We start from the raw sequence: 24,646 nt of genomic DNA, 5'->3' as shown, positions 1-24,646 counted from the left end.
GATCTAGAGCAAATAAAGTGCCAGGTTTGACTATGAAAATACCAACAGGATCAAGGTTCTGCCTCCCCATACAATTCAAGAGAGAAACAAGTAGGGGATCTCAATGATTGGGGAGAGAAACATCCTAAGTCGTGCGGTTGAATACAGCCAAAGTAAAATGACCAGATCACTGCAAAAGGAGCTCCCAGAGAAAGGGACGTTTCCACGCTTCTGCCTCGAGCTAGAGGAAAGCAACGATAAGGGCCATGGTGAAATGTGGACCTGGGAGGCGTGCCGGGGTGCCAGTTGGAAAGGACATAGGCAAAGGCTTCTTTTTCGACTTAGTTTCCACCCAACCTACAGTATTTGGCTTGGAAGGGGGCCACAGCGACTGGAGGTGAAAGCGTGGTGAACGGAGGTCTGCAGGCAGGATCTCAGGGAAGTTGGCCAACTCTGAGGACCGCGGACCTGGGGCTGCGGGGAGCGGAGGAGAGCCGACTTAACGGGAACAGGGCGAGGCCTGGATGGAAGAGCGGAGGGAGCGAGTGCACATCAGCGCTGAGGCTAGGTGCAGCTTCCTGGCCCTCGGGGTAGATGTCTCTGTGGCTGGGGGCTCCGTTCCTGCGTCCATGGAGCTGAAAATGAGAAAATCAGTGGACAGCGTCCCAAAGACCTAGAGAGTTCATAATCATCAATGGGAAGAGGAAGATGGTGAAGGAATGTCTGTTCCTTTGAATAATCTAGAATTTGTTCTTCAAGTAGTTGTGGCATGATAGACAGAAGACTGGACCTACAGTCTGGGGGACCTGCTTTGAATCTTGGCTTTAGTAAAAATGGAGATAATACCTTTATCCTGTGGTTATTACGAGGATTAATCAATTCAACACATTTTATTGAGCATCAACTAGGTTGTAGGCCAGACGCCAGTGTAAAGAACTTAGCATAGTATTCAACGAACAGCAGTCATTGTTAAAATGCAAAGCACATAACAGAGCGTAACTGTTGGGAACTATATGACTGTGCTTAATGTGATATTTATTTTTTCATCTGATTCTTTTACTAGATTGTAAGGTACAGGAGGGCACGTCTGATCTGGCTTGTTCATAAAGTCTGAAACAGAGAAGAAGCCCGACAACATACTGGTTTCAGTGAGTGACTTAATAGTTAACCATTCTCCTTGTTAGATGCCTGGGATAGGAAAGACAAGGCAGGGAGGATGGGAGGTCAGGTCTTGTCCAAACTATCCTCTGTCCTTCTCTTTCTTCAAGCACCGCCGGGGCACGTGCACACAGTCCCAGCCGAGCCAATTCCCAGGATTCACAACAGACATATTTGGTTGTGTTTAATTTTATTTCTATCTTAAAGTTCACAGATAAAATGATCTGCAGCAGACCATTCTCAAGTGCCTTTACTCCAGAAAGTACAACAAAGGCTCACATTCTGCATTTAATTAGGCCTATACTTCTTTTAGCCTTACTTAGTTGAAATGAAAACAAAAGTTATCAGTAGGAAAATGAGAAACCCCACAGAGATTTTGAAATCTCCTTAACTTTGACTTAACTAAAGAATGCAGGAACATTCCCATGAGACTCCAAGCCATTTGGGAGGGAGGAGAAAAAGGATTGATTTCAAATCTGCCCCACGAGCTTACAACTCGTTGTCAGATGTAAAGTTATTCTCAGTATCTATCATCTACCTACCTGCCTCTCTACCTACCTATCTATCTACACACACAAACATACTCACCTACGTACATAAATCATGGAGTGTAAAAGACTGGCTCTAGGTTTGAGTCCTGGGTCCACTTCTTATTAACCATGCGGCCTTGGACAAGTTACGTACCCTCTCTAAGTCTCAGTTTTCTTTTCTTAGGCAGAATAAAGCCCAACTCACGGGGTTATAGAACCATCATACAAGAGAGAATGCATAGAAAACTCAGCACAGTCTTTGGCTCTCTGTGAGCACTCATAAATGGTAACTGCTACTTAATATTATTGTTATTCTATAGTCTAAACTGTATAATTTATATAATATATACAATATACTCTATTCTATAGTCTAAATCGTATACCTCCCATCCAGTCTCAGGGTTCCTCACCTCTGGCACTATTGACATTTTGGGCTGGATAATTCTTTGTGGGGGCTGTTCTGTGCATTCTGGGTGTTTGGCAGCATCCCTGGCCTCTACCCAGTACCTGACAGTAGCATCCCCCAACCCCACCAGTTGGGATGACCACAATATCTCCAGATATTGTCAAATGTTCCCTGGAAGGCCAGACTTGCCCTGTTTGAGAGCCACTGGTACAGAACAAAGAGCGGTGAGTGGCCCTAGGGACAGGAGACCTGGTTTCCATTAACCAATATGTGATCTTGGGTCAGTCCCACCACCTTCCTAGGCCTTGGTTTTCCCATATGGTCAAACAAGGCAGGAAATTCCTACTTTATCTTTCAGGATTTTTGTAAATCCTGAAATGAGAAATTTGAAATGAGAAAAAAAATCAAATGCTGTAAAGAAGTGTTATAAAGGTAGGACTCTATTGTGATTATTTTGTCAGAGGCGGGCTGTCAAGGGGCAGTTACGAGAAGCCTTGCCTTGTAACAACAGCTGATGCTGACCTATTCTTCTTTAACTCTCACTCTGGGAGCCACTGGCCTCTCAGAAGCTTCTTATTGATCACATGTCAAGGATCCCTGTTCCTCTAACGGATGTATTTGTGGCTTGGCCTGAAGATTGGCCTGAAGAATTCAAGAGGAACTGTTTCCTTTCAAAATGAAATGTTCTTTTTTTAAAAAAATTATTATTGTAAGTGGTGAAAACTGCCTTGTCATCTCTAAATTTAACTTTCATCTAAATTTCTCTCTCACATGACTAGATTAACTAGTCCTCAGAATTTTAACTTTGTCCTCTGCAGATTGACATTTGGAAAGAAATATTCTGAAGGTTTCCACACCACTGTCCTGATTAATGCTATAATAATATACTGAGCAATACTATGATGGATTTCTTCACCAGCAAAGGAACATTTTTTTGATGTCATATGATATTATGGGAATCAGTATACTGGAATGCAGAGGTTGAGGCTATTGGCATTCTTTTATTTATTTCTGAAGAATCTTTAAATGGGAGAAGGCAGAGTGTTTGGGAAGGAGCACGAGCTTTGATTGTGGTCAGAGCCATACGTAGATAGATGAGGGCTCACGGTCCAGTCCCATCAGCAGTGTGATTCAGACGAGTCCTTCAGCCCTTCTGAACCTCAGTGGAAGACGTTAATAACGCCCACCCCCCAGTGTGGTTATGAGTTTGAAATGGAGATGAACACGTAAAGCGTACAGCACCGGCGGGCTCATGGCAGGTGTACTGAGACGCAGGTGATCTTTCTCTCGCTGTCAGGGTCTTTCATCCCTCAGAGTGTGTGTTGGGTCTGACTGCTTCAGGAAGGCCATTGAAATGAAAACCAATACTTTCTAGGTATAAGTTACAGTCTTGACTTAAACTAATCATAATAAGATTATCAACAAATCTTCCAGTTTATGACCAAATTACCTCCCTATTTCTGCTAGGCATTAGTTGGAAATTAGGGCCAGAAGTCAGCTAAAGGACAACGGCATTCTCCCGGAGTGGAGTAAACAATGTGTTTTTTCCTTAAAATAACGTTTGGTCTCCTCGAGGACACACATCAGTATCCTGAGACAGCAGTGCAGAGCAGCAAGAGGAGGCTGGAGTCAGACAGACCTGCCATTTACTTGCTGGGCAACTTTGAGGTTCTCTGAGCCTCAGTTTCTCCATCAGCAGACAGGCTTACTAATACCTGTCACAGTGAGGTGAGGATGCACAAGCCTGTGAGAACCCCAGGTGCCCTGCGTGGCACATGGAAGGTGCTCACAAGTATTGCTTTTATCCTTGGCTCTCCTGCAGATCTTTGTACCTGACTTGGTTTAGGAGAAGGGGTGGGGCAACTAAGTAAATGATCATAAATCTACATTTTATTTTTATTCCTTTCCTATTAACGTTGAATATAGCATGTGGGAAAAGTCATAAATTATTAAGTGCAAACCACTTAAAAAACACAAGATAATTTGCTTCGAAGTTTCCAGTGGCGGCTCTGAAAGAGTTTACTTCATAATTTGTTCTTCACGCTGCAGGGGAAGGCATTTCAAAGCCCAGCAACACAAAAGGGTCTGGGCACGTTCTTCTCAAGCTTGGCTTGTTCAACCATCCAGAAAACCATTTTGCAGGAGAAGACAATTTAGAAACAGGTAACATGCAAGAATGAATTTGTAAAATAATAGTTCCCCAAATTTTCAACACTAAGGGTTCTTTTTAGTATTTTTATTACCTTTTCCTATGGACCTCTTTACATGTTTTAGCTTCCTCTTCTTTGCTCCACAACCGTTGTGCTGACTTCCGTCGTATCATACACACCGAGTTGTGATTGTGATAACGCGAATCACGGTTCATTCCTCTTTCAACCCCCTGCTCCCGAGCAGGCTCTCGAACAATATGTGCTAAACTGAGAGTGAGCATCCTCTATGTATGTAGACTATATATTAATGATAATAGATTCCTCTTTACTATTGACTATTAACAATTAATAACAGATAACATTCATTAAACATTGACTATCTTCCAGATATCACAGAGTTTTTCAGATAACAACCCATTTATGCACACAGTCAGCCCAGGTGTATTTCATTATTGTCCCCATTTTGTTGCTGTGGCCTTCCCAGCAGTGAATCCCGACCCTCCCACTATGGAAACCCAGCTGATATTATCTATGAGAACTAGGATCAGAAAGATGAATCAATTCTAAAATAGTCCCAAACTCCAGGTTTCACCAACAATTTCCTTCTCTCTCTCCTACCCTCCAAACATTTTCTAGAAAAAGGAACAAAGTGACCAGGAATTTAATTTTCTTTCTATACTTCTGCAGTATGAAAGGATGAGACAAAGGACACAGTCTATCCCGATTGCCCTGGGTGACTGAGTGATGGCTGCAGATTCATCCCACCTCCTGGGTATTCTCAAGGATACAGGGAAAACAGTTCCCTTTCTGCTTCCCATCCACCTGTTGTGCTAAAAAGGTGCACTGGGACATGACGGTTGTGGGTAACGTCTTTTCTGCACGGATGACTGTGATAAGCTGTGTCACCCGTGCCTGTTACTCCCTCTGACACATCGGCTGCAGGAATAAAAGCAGTTTACTCCTTGAGAGTGTACTTTGGTTCCACAAGGTGTTTTATGTGGAAACAGCAAGGTTTATCTATCCTAGAACACAGTTTGAGATCAGACACTACTGATTCCCTTTGCCCCCTTATCTGATTCTCCTAAGGGAACGGGATGGAGTGGGGATCTTTAAACCTGATTGAAGGTGTTCAAGGCAACGAGGCGCTATTTACCGCACGCTGGGATGTCACACAGGTCAGACTTGAAGTTTTCATCCAGGGTGAAGCACCAGGGCGCTTCCTTCTGGTTCCCCGGGTTGCGGCAGTAGGAGTGTCCCCCGTTCAGCTCCGGGAAGCGCAGGGCGGTGAAGGTGTGCGTGTGCGGGTACTGGGAATTCCACGGCTGGCACTGGCGCCCTGACTTGGTCACACTCACGGTCCCCCGGTAGTCCACGCCTGTGCTGTTGTAGCATTTGTGATCTGAGAAACACAAAAGAAAAGCTCGAACTGAGGAAGAAAGAGAGGAGCTGCTGGGGCGCCCAGCCAGCGGTTTCTGGAGGGAGGCCGTGCGACTGACCTCCGGCCAAGGCTTCCCCACAGGTCAGGGGCCACGGGCAGTCTCCCTGCTTGCTGGGCCGGGACACAGGGCCTGCTGTGCAGTTACATTCCAGGGAGGATTTAAAGCTTATGCTTCAGGAATAAAACCAGTCATCCACAAGTATTTTTAACATTGAACACAGAAATAATCAGAACTGGGCGGGACCTGGGGGCACAGGAGTAATTTCCTGGGGAAGGGGTCAGGGAAGGTTCAAGTGAAACCATTCTTTCCATTTCTGCTTGATGGCCTTAGACACGCACTATGTGATAAAGAATCTAGTTCACAGAAAACGTTCATGAGGGGCAGGGAATTATGGGTTTCTAACAGGAGTCAGGGCCATCTCTGTGCTGAGGGACTGGACACCCTCGAGAAGCGGGTCCTAGCAAGGACTCCTCCCTGGTGGCCACAGGGCTGTTCCGTGAAAGCACTGCAAAAATCTATGGAGTTGAAATAAATGGAGATTTGGAGGGCTACTGATAAGACGACAGTAATAATAGTAATGATGATGATGTTGCTATTATTACGTGCTAAGCATAGTTCTAAGCATTTTAGATGCATTAACTTATTTAACTAATAAAATAGTATTAACCACCAAAAGGAAACTAAAAATTACCAGTGAGTTTAAGTCTAGATGAAAGGGAAACGTACAGAGGAACAGTCATTTGTTGATGGTGAGAGGATGGAGGATGGAGGCAAGGCCTCATATATATATATTTTAAATTGTGCTACAATACACATATCATAAAATTTACCATTCGTGCATTTAGAACATTCAAAATACTGTGCAACCTGTGCCATTATCTCGTTCCAGGACACCTATATCACCCCAAAGGAAACCCTATACTCATTAAGCAGTCACTTCCCACTCCCTCCTGCCCCCTGCCCCTGGCAATCACTAATCTGCTTCTGTCTCTATGGATTTGTCTGTTCTGGATATTTCACTTAAATGGAATCATACAATGCTGTCTGGCTTCTTTTGCTATCATAATGTTTTCAAGGTTCAGTCAGGTTGTGGCATGTAACATGACTTTCTTCTTCTTTATGGGTGAATAATATTTCATTATGTAGATGTACCACAGTTTGTTTATCCAGTCATCCACTGATGGACATTTGGGGTGTTTCCACCTTTTAACTACTTTAAATAGAGCTGTTATGAACACTGTGTAAAACTTTTGTTTGAACACCTGTTTTCAATTCTTTTGAGTATACACCCAGGAGTGGCATTAGTGGGCCATATGGTAATTCTATTTTTATGTCACTGAGGAACCAGCAACCATATTTTTAAATTATTATCTTCATGAAGCTTCTTAAAGGTGGGCACTGCATCTAACCCTCCACTGAAGGCTCAGCCCCCACGTGGTATTACCCACTGGAAGGTAACCTGACACCAATCTGAATCACTATGTGCATCAAGGTCCAGTTTTTGCTGTGCCAGGGGCTGCCGGCCCCCAAGGCAGCACAGAGGGTCAGGGGCCACCACCTACTTTTGTTTATAGGATCTGCCATGGGAATTCCAATCCGGATGCAGTTGGCAGCCTCGGGGCTCTCGGGCTGGGGGAGATCCTCGCAGTTGGGCAGTTTCAGCCTCATCAGAATCATAGGATTGGATCTCGCAAAAATGTACTCTGTCTGACACAGGACATTTTCCAGGATTTCACACTCATCGCGACACAGGTCACGGGGCTTTGGGACGGGCGAGGTTTCGTCACAGTAGGGGAAGGCGTAGTGGCACAGGGAGGGGATGGCGAACTGAGAACACTTGTCAGATAAGTGGCTGGAGGTGCCGATCATGGTGAAGGCAGCTGGAAGACAAACACAGGGATTAACTCGTGGGACCAGGGTTTATCTCCTCCGGTTATCTAGTCAACAGATAGCAGCCACAAACGCACATGGGACGGAATCTGCAGGGCTCACACAGACAAGGCCGGGAGAAGGAGATTCATTTCAGATGTCTAAGCGGCTTACTTTCACTGGCTTGAAAAAAGCCGTTTCAACTACAAAGTTAAAAAAACAGGATTAAGTTACATATGTACCGTTTCCTAATAAAAAGAATTAATTAGGTTAAAGTACAATGTATTTTTCATTTTTACTACAAAGCAACAGAACTATGTGCTTCATCTGGTACTTTTTATGGGCTTGGGAGGTTTCTAAAACATTTGACAGCTGCGGGCAGAACTGGCTTGACGTGGTGGCTGAGCCTGGTCACGGGACTGAGTTCTGGGTCTGCCTCAGAGTTGCTGGTAACTTGTTTAATTTCTTTGTGGCTTGAATACTTTCTATTCCATCTTCTGAAAATGAGGCCACTCACTCGGCAGTTCTCAAAGAGCACAACCCAGCTGTTCCAGTGTGATTCATAGACTGCTAGCGGTCGCTCAGCCTGAGCTCTTCTCCAGTGCGGGATCCGTGCACAAAAGGAGCACCAGCCTCCCTCTGCCTACCTCCATCAAGGAGCTTATACCTCACGAGGCAGCCTGCGAGGCTGTTGGTACACTGTTTCCCAAAGTGTGTTCCTCAGAACACTAATTCTGTAGTATATTAATAGTGTTTGAGAAACCAGGGTTCCATAGCCAAACAAGTTTGGGAAATGCTGGGTTAAACAAAATTAAATGGATTTTTTTGACTATAATACTTTCCAGTAAGCTGATGTAGCTTGAAAATGTCTGAGAAGATTATTATAAATGGGTAACTCAATATTTATATCAGAACTCCCATTTACTTTTGTGAATAGTTAGTAAAAAAGTTCTTATATTAGGTTGAAATGTGCCTTCAACAGCTCCTCCCCATCAGTCCCACGTCTGCTCTCTGGAATTCACGGAGTCCTTCCTCTTGAAAGGCTGAGGGCTTCAGCAAGTGGCAACTACATCTTCCTATAGTTGCTTCTCCAGGTTCAACAGCTCCCCAGCCCCTCTTAGTCCTTTCAAATTCCTCACAGGACATGGTTTCTGCTGCTCTCTGTGCCTGCCCAGGTTTGTTCTTGCCTCTCTTAAATCCTAGGGTTGCCAGATAAACTACAAAGCACCCAGTACATTTGAATTTCAGATAAACATTTGGGACATACTTACACTAAAATATTATTCATTGTTTATCTGAAATTCAAATATCACTGGGTGTCCTGTATTTTTATTTGCTAAAGCTGGCAACCTTATTAGAATCTCATAAAGACAATTTTAATGTCTTACAAGGGTGCAAGACACAGAGGCATCACAACTACACTAATGGGAGAGGTCCAAGAACTAGGTGTGCAAAATCGTACAAGGGGGCCTCCACCACTAACTCACGTGTGCCAGAATGATTCACTATTAGATGTCCATTAAAAAGATACTTTCAATTCAGAAAAATGAAGGGTAAAGTCTAGAAAGCCAGAACTGGAAGAGACCTATGATCATCTCTCCTCCTCACTCACTTCGCAGATGAAGAAAGATTTTCATGGAGAGTAAGGTATGTCCCCAAAGTCACAGTAATGGCAATACTGGGATCAGCGTCCAGAATTCTACACTCCAAATTCATTCTCTAAATTTAACATCTATACCATGTTGCTTTCAAACAGTAAGCTCTGTGAGGGCAGAGACGTCCCTGGCTTGTTCGCCACCCCATCACATCCCCAGCGCCCAGCCCAGCTCCCGGTATGCCAAAAGCACTCAATACTATTTATTGAGCGTTTGAATGAATGTGAGACTTCTCAAAGCTTCCTTTTCCTCTAAGAGCAACCTGCAATAAATTATTCTAATGTAAATTCCAGAGCACAGAGATCCTATCTCATGATTCTTTATGGGCCTGCTCCTACCCCCTATGGCGAGCCTAATCCTTTGTCAAGAGAAGAGCTCAAGAAAACTTTTGGTAAGCAAAATAGTTATTCAAGGTATCAAGACAATTTCATTGGTGTTACCTACCTGTGATCTGATTTTCTATTTCCCCTTGCATGTGCAAAGACTCCATGTACACCGTGCGGTTGCCAATAAATCTTGCACATGCAATCCCTCGGTACGGCTGACAGAATCCATCTTCTTCGTACTCATCTCTAAAAACAGAGCAAAGGCATCAGCGGACGCAGCACATAGACAGGCAGTGCGTTCTGACTGCGCGATGCCCGAAACAGTCGCTAGGGGGCGAAGTCGGGCACAGTAGCCTCAAGAATTTTCCTTGGTTCCATCCATCATTTCAAACATCTGTTGGTCACGTTGGTCAAGTGCCCTTCACCCCCAGAAAATTATCCTGGAGCACAAAATCGTCCTTAAATGTGGGAGAAAACACTTTTATTTTCGCAGCTGGTGGTGGGCTGGGAGATGATGTAGTTGTGAGAGTGAAGAGGAAATGAGTTGGGGATTTGGGCACACGCTCTACCAGGGTTTTTTTTGTTTTTAAGCAAGATTTTTTCTGCTTCATTTGCTACAGAGGCGTGGGCGCATTATCCGCAAGATCCACTCCCACTGATATGTCAGTTAGGGGGCTCCTGGGGTGGAGCTGCGTGGAGCTGTAAAGAACCAGAGGGCATCCAGCTATGCGGCTCATTCCTGCTTAAGACCCCTTCTTTCTGCCCTGCAGAGAGGGGTCTAGGGCCAACTGTGGACTGGACAATTTCAAACGAGTCACTAAATCCCAGGAAACCTAGAGAAAACGTCAATGGAATTCTTGCTTTCATGATCCCCTAAAACTTTTAAAAATAATCTTTTAAAAATTTTGCTGCCTCAAAATTATAATAATAAAAAAAGACAGGGAGGGGGAGTGTTGGTTTTATTCTGAAGACAGGGGACACCAGGAAGCTATGTGATTAGTGACAGTGTGGCAAATGGCTGGAGACCTAAGACTGGAGATTAGGGCCCAAGACGGCAGGGTCAGCTTGAAAGGACGGAGGCCATAACCTCCCACAAGGGCCTACGATGAGCACAAGACCTGGAACACAGAACATCCAGCTGCTTCTCAAAAGCAGACCACAGCCAAGCCACAGGCTACCCGCCACGCTGATTCCACCCTGGACGCTGCTCCCCTGTTGACCCGGCTTCAGAGGTGACCTGAATCAATACATCGTCAGAACAAAATACCATTTTTCCTCTCTGGTTCCTCCTGTTAAAGTACTTTAGAGGAAAATTCAGAAGAACAAAATTCTCCCCCTGGCTTTAACATTTGCATATCCTTAGGCAAGCTCTCTGAGGCCTCTGAGCGATGGCTTTCTTATCTATGAGATGAAGATAATAAGTGACCCCTCTGTCCTATAAGGGAAAGTCATGAGGATCCGATCAAATAATGGAAAACCTTGTTAAAAGTACTACATAGAGGCAGTATACGATGATTATTAAAGTACTTGCAATTACCAAAGAAGACATGTAATTTAAAGGACCATTACTTGCTAAGCTCTTACTTTGTAAAATCGACTGTGATCAGTGCTATATGGCCCTGGACTTCTGCACTTGGGGCTTCCGTGCAGGAGTCTGGAGAGCCCACTGTAACAGGAAGCCAGGTGAAAAAAATCTGATAGAGCTGATCATTAAAAGACACTAGTTTCAGCTGCCTTCTACTCCCTAGTCACTAAGACAGTCGTTTTGAAGGTCGAGGTGGGGGGAGTATCTTCAGTTTAGTCCCGAAAATAGTTTGTCCTGCAAAGCTCTTAACAACTTAACCTTTAAGTGTGCACACAAATGAATATATCATATACCTGACATAAAGACACTGAAATTTTAATGTTGCAAAACCCTCCAAGCACTCCACATGTTTACTTTCATAAATCCTGGAGCAATGTTGAAGCCTTTTTGGCTTAAATTTTACTTGGGTTGTAAAATTAACCCCACTTTTATTGGGTAACTAATACCATAAACCTGTGGGGAAAAAGAAGTTTCTCAATGACCGAGCCTTGGACCTTGGAAACCGAAGCCCTGAGACCAGAATGCACCCCACACCAACCCCTGCATTACAGACGACGCTCTTCTATCCCTAGGCATTAGCAGAGCCCTGGATTTTGAAGGTGTCACTATGAGAACACTTCTTCCTCCCCAACATTAAACTCTCAAGGCCTCAATTTTTATCTCTTGGGAGGACAAAACCCTGGAATTACCCCCAGATATAAATCCCGATCTACTGGGAGTGCCCATATTTTATGTGAGGCTTAGGCTAAACTTCTTACCACCTTTCCAGTTCGAGACTCTAGAAAGACTCTTTGAATGCTTTTTTCAAGAATAAAGTGGAATGCAATTCCTCAGCCTCATATTTCTTATCGACAGCTTAGAGCCGCAGGTGTACTGAATTTTTGCCTGTGCACAGAATTCCTGATATTCTGGCCAGTCTCTTGGGGACAGATATAAAAAACAAAACAAAACAAAATAAAAAAACAGTATACAGTGTCATCCGCTAGGGAGTCGTTCTCCACCCAGGCTGCTTATAAGAATCTCCTCGGGAAGCTACGAAACCAGCGCCCAGGCCCCACCTCGGACCTATTAAATCATGCTCTCTGGGGACACGGCGGAGGTATGTGTGTGCTTTAAAAAGCTCTCAGGTGCTCTGAATGCGGTTGAGAACATAGCGCTAGAAAAACAAACGCATATGAAGTGTCCGCTGCTCTCTGTGCTGGGTACTGTGTTAAATGCTTTCTTCAAAGTAGCCCCTTGTGAGGTATTATCATCCTTATTTTACGGAGGGAGAAACTCAAGTTCAGAGAAGTTAAGTAACTGGCTCAAATTCACAAAGCCAGTAAGTGGTGGAGCTAGGATTTAAACTTAAAATTCAAGCTCAAGCCATGACCCCGTGTTGTTAGATCTGTAATGAGCTTCTGCTTTTCAATCCTACTTTTAATTAAATTAGGCTTAATTAAAGCCTAAGTATAAATAAGAGACTTGATAAAGAGCCTTTATTCTGACCAGGCACTGTTAAGTTTCACTTACATATAAAATTGATATTAAGTCATTTAGTCCTGACAACAATCTAATGAAGAAGATGAAGGTGTAATTAATTACTCCCATTTTACAGATTAGAAAACTGAGGGTCAGAGTAAAGAGATTGTCCAAAGTTACCCAAGTAGAAGAGCTAGATTTGCCCCCAACTAGAGCCTGTAACCACAGTGCACAGCTTCCTTCCCAATGGTTTGGTTCTGGAAATTTGGGCACTGCTTACAGGGGCTTTCTGCTGTGAGGATGCTCTGGGGTCTGCTGGGTGGCAAAAAGTCTTTCTTTTAAACATAAAGTCGCAGTCGCCTTTCATTCTTTCCATTTTTCCTGCCGGCTTCGGCTGGAGAGGAACAAACGCTCCTCCAACATCCATCAGCTTTATGCTTGACTCCAGCTCACACTTCTTTCATCACCGCAGTCCTCCGTGCTCAGCAAATTAAAAACACGAAGCGCCCTGGCAGCCAAAGTGCAAGGGCACTTTCGATGAGCGTGCCTGAGGCTGCGTTCCCTGGGGAAGGAAGTGCCCTGTGAAGGGGCGCGTGGCCTTCTGGCCATTCATCACAGCGCTGGCACCAACACGTGCTGGCTCCCTCCCTGAGATGTCAAGATGCAGGGGTGCTCTGTGACGGGAACTGATGGTTCTCATCAAGGTAATTTAGTTACCACGTTGCCAGCCCTACCACCTTCCAAACTCGCTGTCATGTGATGGGAAAAAGCAAACACAGCTCGCCCTCCACCTCCAGGCTCTCCCCCTTCCCCAGGGCAGGAGCTTATGAGGGATGGTCATTTGGGGCTAAGAGTGATGGCGACCAACGTGGCAGCAGTAGGAGCATCCATCCGGAACCACCAAGGAAAGGGGACGCTGCCACTGCAAGTCGCGGCCCTAGTGAGTTTCCCAGTGACCGTGGAATTCAATAGCTACAATTCCTGGGCCAACTTCTTGGGTCTGTGAGCAAAGAAGAGAACTCGCTGAAAATGTGAAAAGCGCACTGTATAGTATGGGGCACGTGAAGCCCACGATGTAGTTTTTGAGGAGCAGGGAGAAGGAAAGGAGGAGAAAGGATCGGTGGGTGGGTGGGGCGGGGGAGTGAAAAGATGCAGAATACTCAAAACTGATGCCCAAATGGAGTTGTGCCAAGTCTGGACCCTGGGAGGCCCCCAGCGCTCTTTAGTGCTTCCGAGGAGGGCAGGGTCCCTGAAGGCGGCCTCCTAGTCAAGGGGGAACAAGAGAGCAAACTTGACTGCTGTCTTAGACACATGACTTAAAGGAAACCCATAATATTAGTGGAAAAACTGGAGAAATCCGAAGGAAGTCTGTAGGTTAGTTAGTAGTCTTGTACCAACTTTAATTTCTTACTTTTGATAATAGTGCTATGTTTACGCACGACGTTAACAGGAGGGGAAAGGGGATGAAGGACGTATGGAAACTCTGTACTATTTTTGCAACTTTTCTTAAATATAAAAATATTTCAAAATAAAAAAAGAAAGTAAGTCTCACATGTCGGTTGTGGGGGAACCTCACGGTGTGCAGACGGAACAGGAGACGTCTGCGGGTGTCAGGAAGGCCCTCAGATGACCTAATTTAATCTTTCTAACAACCTTATAAAACTCCCTCTGGGCCTGTTCCTGAGTGGCTGAGTTCCCATCATTAACAATTCCCTTATTTGTTCGAGGCTTGGCCTGCTTCTAAATCCAGATGCTTCCAGGAGAGATGACCTGTTTGGTCAGGAAGACCTCAGTGCGGACCGACTTTCATGAGCTGCTGTGGGCACTTCCATCTTTAAGGAAGTAGGATTGTGAGGAAGGCGGGGAGGTGTGTGTGTGTGGAGGAGAGCTATCTCCCCTGACTGCGCTTGGGTCCAGGACCAGCCTGGCGCTAGGTGGGATGAAGAGATGGCAGACTGGGCAGCGGGTGGGAGTCATTCGTAGAGGGCATCTCTGTCGCTGGTTCATATTCATTTTGTCACAAAGTGATCTTTTTAAAACACAGACCTGATCAGGTCACCTCCTGCCTCACATTCATCGTACTTTCCACTCACGCCAGGTTCCTGCAGCACATGAGGCCCTTCCCTAGTTCCTGCCTGCATTTCCAGCCTTGCTCCCTGCTGGTCAAGCCTGTGAACCTCACACTGGCCACACCAATGACCTTGCTAGGCTCAAAACAGGAGTGTACTTCACTGCTTCCACAGCTTGGCCCCTGCTCTTCCCGAGGCCTGGACCACCCCCACCCTCCTCAACTCGTGAACGCCTTCTCATCTTTAGGATCCAGACGCCCCTAACTCCCCCAGGAAAGGGAGTCACTGACCCTCAGCGCCTCTGTCACGCCATGCCCACACATGTTCATCTGTCTCGTGCTCACCTGGTCACTGCTCTAACGCAAGGACTCTGTCTGATTCAGCCTTATAACTCTAGCACCTGGCACAGAGCACAACTCACGAAACATGCTGAGTGAGGGAGTGCTGTCCCCCCCAGCTGTACAGAGGTGGGAAGAAGGCCCACTGCCTGGCTGACCCACAGAACTACAACAGATGTAATAGAGGTGGAGATGCCTCAGCTAGCCCAATGACGTGGAGCCTATTCCGGACCAGAAGCACCGTCCCAACTCGAAACTGCTTTCTTCCTCATCAGATTTACTGGGGCCTGGGCAGACCTAACAGACTTGACCAGCTGAACTGATTCTTGCTGATGAGTGAGGTCCTAAAAAGTTCCCCTCTGGGGTAATGAGACAGTTAAAATGCACGCCTATCTTCAGTGGGAAGAGAACGGACGCAAAGGTACTTTGGTGACTATAAAATCTCACTCAAACGAAAGAACTGAAAACAAGGACTCAAACAAAGACTCGTCCACAAATGTTCATGCAGCGCTATTCACAATAGCCAAAGAGTGGAAACAACCCCACATGCTCATCAACAGATGAATGGATAGACAAAATGTGGTAAATGCACACAGCAGAATATTACTCGGCCATAAAAAAGGAATGAAGTACTAAAACATGCTACAACGTGGAAGAATCTCCAAAACATTATGCTAAGTGAAACCAGACATGAAAAGCCACATATTACCTGATTCCATTTATAGGAACTATCCAGAATGAGTAAATCCATGGAGACAGAAAGCAGACTGGTGGAGCTGGGAGGAAGGAGGAGTTGGGAGTAACTACTCCATGGGTATGGAGTTTTATTTTGTGGTGATGAAAGTGTTTTGGAATCAGATGGAGATGGTGGTTGTGCAACATTGTGAATGTACTAACTGCTACTGAATTGCTCACTTTAAAATGGTTAATTTTAAGTTACGTGAGTTGCACCTCCATTTAAAAAAAAAAATCTCATTTATACACAAGGGACAAGATGGAGGGACCTTGAGAGAGCGCCAATAGTTGGAATTTTAAGCCTCAGAGCTGGGGAGAGATTTTGAGGGAGCTTTGTGGGTCGCTCCCAAGAAGACTGATCTAGAAGCACTGGCATTCACTTGGTTCTGATGCTCATGACTCTTCAACTACAATGCCAGAGAGAGGGCTCTGCAAGCCCGCAGCTCGGCAGCCTCACGGGGACAGACCTGAATGCATCCCACTCAGCCCCTCTTAAGAGCCCATGTGGAGCCACGGGGATGAAATCACATCGAGACACCTGCTCCCAGAGCCCCGAGTCTTGGTTTGAAGGAAACTGTCACAAGTCAGAGAGATGTAGTATTCCTAGGTGTGCTCCAGGAAGCAACCGAGCAAAGTGTGGGTTATACTCTCTCATGTGGGAAGTAATTTCACTTTACCCAAGCAAACAGAACTTACCAGTGCTTTCCCAAAGACCACCATGGCCATAAGTGGATGGAAAGTATTCCTTTTTAAATTTGTAACTCAGGCTACATATTAGCTGATCTGGTTAAAGCACAGCCAGGTAGAGGCTGCCCTAGTAACTTCGGGGCTGGTGCAAACCTGCCCCTGTCAGAGGCGGCGTTCTCCCCTGGGAGGTGTGGTCAGACCTCTTAAAGGTGAAAATCAACTCTGTCTTTTTATTAAATAGGGGTATGTGATAAAATTAAGAATCCAAGGGCCCTGTCCCCTGGCCAAGTGGTTTAAGTTCCGTGCATTCCGCTTCAGTGGCCTGGGTTCGTGGGTTCAGATCCAGGGCATGGACCTACTCCACTCACCAGCCATGCTGTGGCAGTGTCCCACATACAAAAAATAGAGGAAGACTGGCACAGCTGTTAGCTCAAGCCTAATCTTCCTCAAGGAAAAAAAGAGGAGGATTGGCAATGGATGTTAGCTCAGGGCGAATCTTCCTCAGGGGGGAAAAGAAAATTAAGAATCCAAGTAAAGGATGCAGAATTATCCAATGCGGATAAAAGCTTAGAGACACAGAACCTTTAAGAACAGAATATAATCTGATGTGGTCTAAAAAGTTACCACCTCTCCAAAAATACCTTCTTCCTTTTCCTGAGAACACTTTGAGCCTTGAAGCATCCTTGGTTAACCACCAACCAGGAGGGGGATAATAATTTAAGTCTTAGCTTTTACTGCACACATTTTGGAACAGAAGGCCCTTGGAGAAGGGGCCTCAGGACAAGTATAAGTGGAGACCTGGAACAAGCTGGCAGGAGTGAAGGAGAGAAGGTGAGAGACCTGGAGGAGAGCTGGCGGGGGTATGGGAAGTACGCTTTGTCTCAGGCTGGCTGTGGTCAAGAGATTACAGGTTAAACACGTGACCCCAAAGTTATCCTGCAAACTCTGTCTTCTAAAGACCAATCTGAAAGTGGGCATCAAAGAGGGTGTAACGCGTTAACATGCCTGACCTTTAGGGTCAGCTCTCAAAGTGAGCCCATCAAGGTGCGTCAGCCCAGGGGGTGAGGTCTAGGGGAGACTCCAGTCCTAACTCTGCTGCGAGGTCTAAGTCTTCTGCGGGTTCGGCTCACCCTGCCAATCCTTCCTCTCCTCCTGGAATGCCTTTGTGAGCACAAGCAATTTCGAGGTGCCTATGTCAAGCATCTTGTACCGTCCCCCACACCTGGACACTGACAATCGTTAACATTTATCTCCTTAGCAAAAGGGTCCCTCGCTCTTTCTCATACCACTTGTTTGCTTTCAAAATTAAATTAAATTTTAGAAGTTTTTTTTTTTTTGGCCATGAACCGTTAAAACAAACAGATGAATAATGCTCTGTCATAGTTTCCAGAGCAGCATATAATCGTTACTTGTGCCCAACTTAGAAATGGGAAGTAGTGGCTTTGCTTCATAGTGATGTTTGCAACAAGGGTTGCATTTCACTTTGGAAAAGGAGCAGGATTACCCAGGCTTGTATCTCACAAATGTAATTCGAGGGAAAATTACACGTGTAATACATTTTACTCCTACTCAAGCACACATTTGAAATGACAGGGCTGCACTAGTGTGGTCTTTGCAAGAACATGGAAAATCACTAATAAAAAGAACGAGTGAATTTTACCCTCTCCTCTTTGCTGAGGTTTTCATGGTGGGGTGGCCTTGACCTTCTGAGAAGCCCCTGGGTGTTTTCACTTCTCCTCTCGTGAAGCACCTACTTGCCCCTGAGCTTCAGCTGGAGCTGGGAAAGCAGAGGTGGGACCTGGAGCCCCCAAGGTCAGGGCCCCTGGGTTCTCATTAGAAATCCTTTGGATGTTCTGGCAGTTCTCCAAATATCAGGCATTCAAACCATCCCCTAAATTTGCCCACTGAGAATAATGGGTGTTTAGGATAACATGAAATTCACACATAACAATCTGGTCAGATTTTCTACCACAAGTGTTACTAGAATTGCTTTGATTTTTTTTCACTTTCCTTTTTTGCCTTTGGCCATGGATTGAAAAAAGAGATTTGTGGAAAGAGTGGTAAAGGAATTTAGAGACTTCTTAGGAGGGTTTTAATTTCATCTTACTACTCAGAAGTGGAGTGAAACCCAATCCCCAATTCTCGCTTTTCTGTTTCATCTCAGCTTTGTTCCCCACTCCTTCTGCTGATGGCACTTAGGAAAGACCTCGAGCCTCCAAATAGGCAACGGTGAGTTAATGCCTCCCCCAACCCCACACAAGGCAATACAGAGGTGACCATGTCAAACAGAGACTCTTACACATCTTAAAAATTGCAGCAGAGGCAGAAATCACATTAAAATAAGGATCGATTTGTGGTGCACCAAATGGGAATATTGTAATTGGACAAGCGACATCTGTAAGACAAGGGGTCTCTGGGACAGAGTTGTGAAACCCAATGGGTTCTTTAAGGAGAAATGAGGAATGGGGTGGATTTGGGGGGTACTTTAATTAGAATGGGAAATTGCAGAGCAGAGCAAGGGGAGGCCTTACAGTCTCGACGTTCAGATACCAATGATATAATCCCTGATGGCCAGGACTTTCCAGTCTAGTGGGGGAGAAGTTAAGTCTGATAAATATGATCTCCATTCCCCCTCCCACCTTCCCTCCTTCTCTCTTCCCTTTCCTCCTTCATCTCAACCAACAAGTTTGTGGAAGCCTTGTGCTGAGAATAAAAGAAGGGGCATCCAACTGAGGCTAGGAAGGCTTCTAGGGGAGGTGATAGCTTAAAAGAGGACTAATTCAACAGATCATGGATTAAATAGTGTGCTAGCCAAGGTAGGTGGAGTCAGGCGCAGAGTGAAGCTCAGTGGGAGTAACGGGGGGGTGGAGGTCTGGTGGGGAGGGAGACTCAGCAGACCATTACCTTCTCTGTGGACTCAAATCTGCTTTCTTACTCCCCTAAAGTCTTTTTATTTATTTTACTATTATTATTTTTTTTGGTGAGGAAGATTAGCCCTGAGCTAACATCTGTGCCCATCTTCCTCTATTTTGTATGTGAGTCACCGCCACAGCATGGCTTGATGAGCGGTGTGTAGGTCCACACTCGGGATCCAACCCGTGAACCCCAGGCTGCCGAAGTGGAGCACATGAACTTAACCACGACACCACCGGGCTGGCCCCGTTCCCTCAAGTCTTTTTAACATAGTCTTATTTTAAATTTGCTACCTTAAAATTATAACAATAAGAAAAAGGAAAAGGGAGTGGATTTTATACTGAAGACAAGGGGACGCCAGCAAGCAATGTGACTAGCGACAGTGTGGCAAATGGCAGGACTGGAGATCTAATGCTGGAGATTAGGGCCCACGGTTCAGCTTGAAAGGACAGAGGCCATCAACTCCCACAAGGGCCTATGATAAACCCAAGACACGGAGTACAGAACGTTCAGCTGTTTCAATGGAGAGAGCTGAGCCCACCTCAGAGGTGGCAGAAAATGGAAAGGGGCCAGCTGGCGGCGTTGGTGTGGAAGGGGACTGTGAACTCAAGGCAGGTACCACGCTTTGTACCTGTTCCCTGGGCCTGTCTTCCATCTCATGGAGTGATTCAGTTGGAAAGGAACTCTGCAGACCTCTGGTCTGACCCTTTCTAGAGTTGAAGGTACCAAGAGTGAGTGTCTGGGTGACTTGACCAAGTTCACCAAGTAGTTAGATAGGCAGAGTGCAGTGTCGTGCAAAGATGCGGGCTTTGGAGACCACAGACCTGGGTTGAATCCTGACTGCTACCTTCTAGCTGTGTGTGGCCTTGGGCCTGGTGTGTAATATCTGAGTCTCGATCTCCTCATCTGTAAAACTGCTGTTAAATAAGATAATATATACAAAGTATTCACTCATGGTAGCTGCTTATGAAGTATAAGTTTCCTTTCTGCTTTATATGTTCTAGAAACATGTACTGATGTGCCTACTGTGTACCAGGTACTATTCTAGCTCTGGAGAGAAGAAAGCAGACAAACATCCCCACCCTTGTAGTGCTCACATTGGCTTAGATTTCTAGTTGGAAGCTCTTTCCCCCATTTCATTTTTTATAATTTGCATCTTGTTGTTCCTTCTCATACCAAAGATTAGTCTGTGTAAGATTATGCATGTGTGTGAGCCCTGTGCACATGTTGGGGACAGAAGTGGGTATGGCTTATGAAGTCAGAAAGGCCAAGACCTAGGGGTTAGCCTTTAAGATGAGAGGTTTGATTAAACTCCCACTTCTCCCCAACTTGATCTGCTCCACAAATTGCCTCCTGTCCCGTTACAGTGACGGGCCCCCTGTGCTCCGTTCTACGGCCCAACAACCAGCGGTTTACTCTGTGCTCAACAATATTCTTAGCTTTGAGGTAGATAAAAAAGAAATGACCTTTGACTTTTAGCTATGGGTATCATTTGTAATCATACCTAGATGTTTATGAAAATACTATATTGCCCCAAACCAGAACCAACAACAACAAAAAAAGGAGTTGGGGGAGAGGATGGATGCTTTCTATCACCTACCATGTGCCTGGAACCCTCAAGGTAGTAGTACTACCCACATTTTATAGTTGAGGAAACTGAGGTGCAGAGATTAAGTCTCTTGCCCAAAGCCTTAGGCCTCACTCCAAATTTCCTAATGTTTCCACTATAAGGAATACTACAGAGCTAAGAAAAATATCTATGAAAATATGTACACAAACGATTTAGAGAAAAAGAGACAATACAAACATTATTTGCACAGATAACGCTGCTGTGTAAATGGTTACACGTACACAGACAAGGAAAGAGTTTAGATGGAAATAGCTGATCTTGATTTTATTGGACCACGTGTCCTCCAAATCGTCCCATTGCTCAACAAGGATACGGTGGTTAGGTTAACATCGTGAGAAAACAAGCCCAAGAAAAGGAGCTTGACTGGGCTGTGCACTGCTTAGCCTCAGGCAGAGGGAGAGAATTCTGTAAGCAATTGTTGGAGAAGGTTTTCGAGAAGAGGATGAGAGGGTGGCAAAGGTGAGGGAGAGAGAGAAGATGAACAGAAAGATCCCTCCCAGGCTGTCTCACTTGAAACAGAGCCTCTCTATCCAGCAGGGACAAGTCCCACCTCCTAGATATTGACAGGAAAACTGCCGGCCAAGTAAGTTTCAAGTTTCTCTAGGACATGACCTAACAAGCCGGATGCTGGGGCTGATCTCGGCATTGCTGAGTGGAAAAGTCACTGGGCTGGAAATCAGAAGACCAGGGTCCTTGGTCCTGATTTGGCTGTCAACAAGCTTTATCTCCATGGAGCGTTGGATAGGTCACTCACCCTCTGTTGTCATCAGCCAATCCATTGGTATAATATAGAAGTTCAACTATCTGACATGTTCTTTCCAGTTCTAACCTTTCAGGGTCGCTCTAGTCTAAGCTCTCATCACGTCCCACCCAGGCGGTCGCAGCATCCTCCTACCTGGTCTCTCTACAGCCATCCTTGGCTATCAATTGATCTTTCACACTGCTGCAGAATGAGCTACCTAATGACAGGTAGATCAGGTCATCTCCTGCTTCCAACCACAGTGACTCTTGGCGTAAAGTCCACTGGCAACAGTCCTACCACATGAACAGAGATCGCAAGGCCCCCAAACGACCAGCCCCATGCTCCTCTTCTCATCTCCTGCCGTTGACCTTCTTGGACTCCAGGCCCTAGTAATAAAGAGCAGCCCGTGGTTCTGAACACACCACAGCTACAGACATTTGTGCCTTGGCCATTTCCCTTCCAAAAAACCCATTCTCACCTTTTTTCCCCTGGCTCACTGTCCTTCATCTTCCCAGTTTTGGTTCAGTCTCATCTCCTTTAAGATGCTTTCTTGAAACCCCCGGATTAGTCCAGGAGAAGATGTGCTCTCTCTAGCATCCTGCACTTACTTTGTCATACTATGATTATTTGTTGAGGTGTCTGTTCCTCTACCAGGCAGAACATTCCTGAAGGGCAGCAGCTGTTCCTATTTTTTCTTGTAGTCTTAACCCATCCCCAATCTCACTCCCAGCAGAGCCCAGTACATTTAACCTGGTTGGTAGAAGGCACCCAATACATGTTGATGGAATTGCACCATGCTTCTCAGCTCTGGCTGCGCAGACTTCCTCCAGACTCCAACACCACCAGCCTTTTGCAAGCCCTTGTTGGAATACAATCTCAAAGGCGGACCAAGGCAGGTTCCATCCCTATTTCTTATGTGCACTTAGCTAGGACCCCAGGAGCCTGCAGCCCCAAATCTGTCGTTTCAGAGTTGGCAGGTCAAAGGCAGGCGCCTCCCTCCTCACTCCCTCCCACCAATTTCTCTAACCAGAAACAAAAGGGCTTTGCAGTCCCCAGGGTCCAGGTTGCTGTTACACAGAGCTTGCACTACAGAGTTGTATCTGACTCCATGAGGGTATTATTTTAAGCATTACTAAACACCCCTAACCTGTCAACTCCTGGCTTTGTAGTCATTTCCAGTTGGAATGTCTTTAGGCTGAAAAAAGACAGGTTTGTGAAAAGACATAAACATCTTTGGTGAGAGGTGACATATGTTTTCTCCTAGTGAATGCAAGGCACTCCTGTAGATTCTGCAGTTTTTGGACACTGCATAAAATACATCTCTTAGGCAATTAATCTCCTGGCAGGCTTTGAGGGAAGCAATTACTCCATGTTTTTCTCTGTCATTGTTCGAAAGTTTAACAGTGCATCTATCTACTTCATTTGGGTGTGCAAAGCCAAGGACTGCCTCGAAACTGCTGCAGCAAACATATGTAAAAACACTTAGTGTTCACACGTTTGATTTAAATATTGACAAACTTTTTCATTAGAACATTAAACCGTTAGCTTTATTCATCTTAAATGCTTTCCAGGAGAGTGACTTCCCCTATTAGAATGACTCCCAGTAACTCAGTACAAACTTCACAAGCAGGGAACCACGGAACCTGGTAGTCTATTGTGCTCACACTGTGGTGAGGCAGCTGTAACTGGTTAGGAACCAGCGCTGGAAATAGTATTTGGAGCTTTCTTGGCAGATTTTTTACATCGTTATTCAATATGAACTGCAAATCATATGCTCGTAGTTATGAAAACGTCAGGAAACTCCTAGTGTTCATGCTTTGTTTGACAAAGCTATTTTTGAGTTGTGCTGGAAGGCAGAGGCATCCAACATTTGGGATGTGGAAGAAAAGAACAGCCCCACTCCCAGCAGTTTTGAGAAGCTGGTAATTCAGTCCTGAATGACAAGAGCTCAGCTCTGAACTGACGGATGGACACTTCACATGGTCTTGATTCGTCCAGGATGTGTCAGCTACTAGAGCCTGGAAGGAAATGCAAGAAACTTGTTCACTTCTTGCTCAGTTTGGATCAACTGAGCTTCAGATCAGGGTCAGCAAGCTGTTTGACTCTGACTCCTAGCAGTGGCTGAGCAACGCCCCCCGGGGACAGGAGTGGGGAGAAGGCAGAGCCTAGAGAGAAGGAGAGAGCAGATAGTGAAGAAAGGAAAGGCATGGTGGGGAGGGGCGGGGAGAGGAAAGGGAAGGAGAGAACAAGAAGGCAGTGCTAAAGAAAAGCAAACTGGAGATGAGTGTAACACCTGACAATAATGAGATAAATTTGTATGACGTTTCCACGTAGATATTGTAATTTAACTGTAGAGTCTTAGCACATTCTTGTAAGATACACAAGGGCATTCTTAACCCACCCTTTAAAAGACAATGATTGTTGTGGAAATTTTGAAAAATAGAGAGAAGCACAAAGAAGAGAATTACAATCCTCATACATCCAGAACCACAGATAATCTGTTAACATGTAGCATACATCTGTCACGCATACATATAAACACACAAATCAATTCTTTTTACAAATTGGAATTATACTGGATATAATTTCTTCTTTTTAATGTAATAGGTATTTTCTACATCATTAAATATTCTTCTAAAACATGGTTTTTAGTGGCTGCAATTAAACATTTAGGTTGTATCCAACTTTTCGTTATTTATAAAACTGTGGAGATGCATATCCTTGTGTATGAATCTTTATATACATCTATGATAATTTCTCTAGGCTAAAAACAATGAGTGGAATTATTTTCTAGGTCAAAGGGATGCACATCTTTAAGGCTTTTTACATGTATTTCCAAACAGTCTTCTAAGAAAACTGCTGATTTATATTTCTACCATCAGTATAAGACAGTGTCTGTGGCCCGCCACTTGCTGCTAACAAGTACCTGCGAAGGTGCCTATGAGGTGTTCTCACTTTTTAAGATCATATTTCA

At 45.1% G+C, this 24,646-nt stretch overlaps 1 protein-coding gene across 3 annotated transcripts in view; it reads right to left on the bottom strand.

Annotated features, from left to right (window-relative positions):
* The window catches only part of ROR1 (receptor tyrosine kinase like orphan receptor 1), a 374,358-nt gene that overhangs the window by 24,547 nt on the left and 325,165 nt on the right, over nt 1-24,646 (bottom strand). For all 3 annotated transcript variants that reach the window (XM_058538215.1, XM_058538217.1, XM_058538216.1), the window contains 3 exons: nt 9,631-9,758; nt 7,225-7,542; nt 5,377-5,622 (listed from right to left, as the gene is read on the bottom strand). In XM_058538215.1, the coding sequence (XP_058394198.1) occupies nt 5,377-5,622; nt 7,225-7,542; nt 9,631-9,758 (692 nt within the window). The remainder of the gene's footprint in view (nt 1-5,376; nt 5,623-7,224; nt 7,543-9,630; nt 9,759-24,646) is intronic.

The sequence above is a fragment of the Diceros bicornis genome, chromosome 4, assembly GCF_020826845.1.
Source record: "Diceros bicornis minor isolate mBicDic1 chromosome 4, mDicBic1.mat.cur, whole genome shotgun sequence".
Taxonomy (NCBI): domain Eukaryota; kingdom Metazoa; phylum Chordata; class Mammalia; order Perissodactyla; family Rhinocerotidae; genus Diceros; species Diceros bicornis.
The sequence above is the reverse complement of the archived record's forward strand: the minus strand, read 5'-3'. Positions and strand labels throughout refer to the sequence as shown.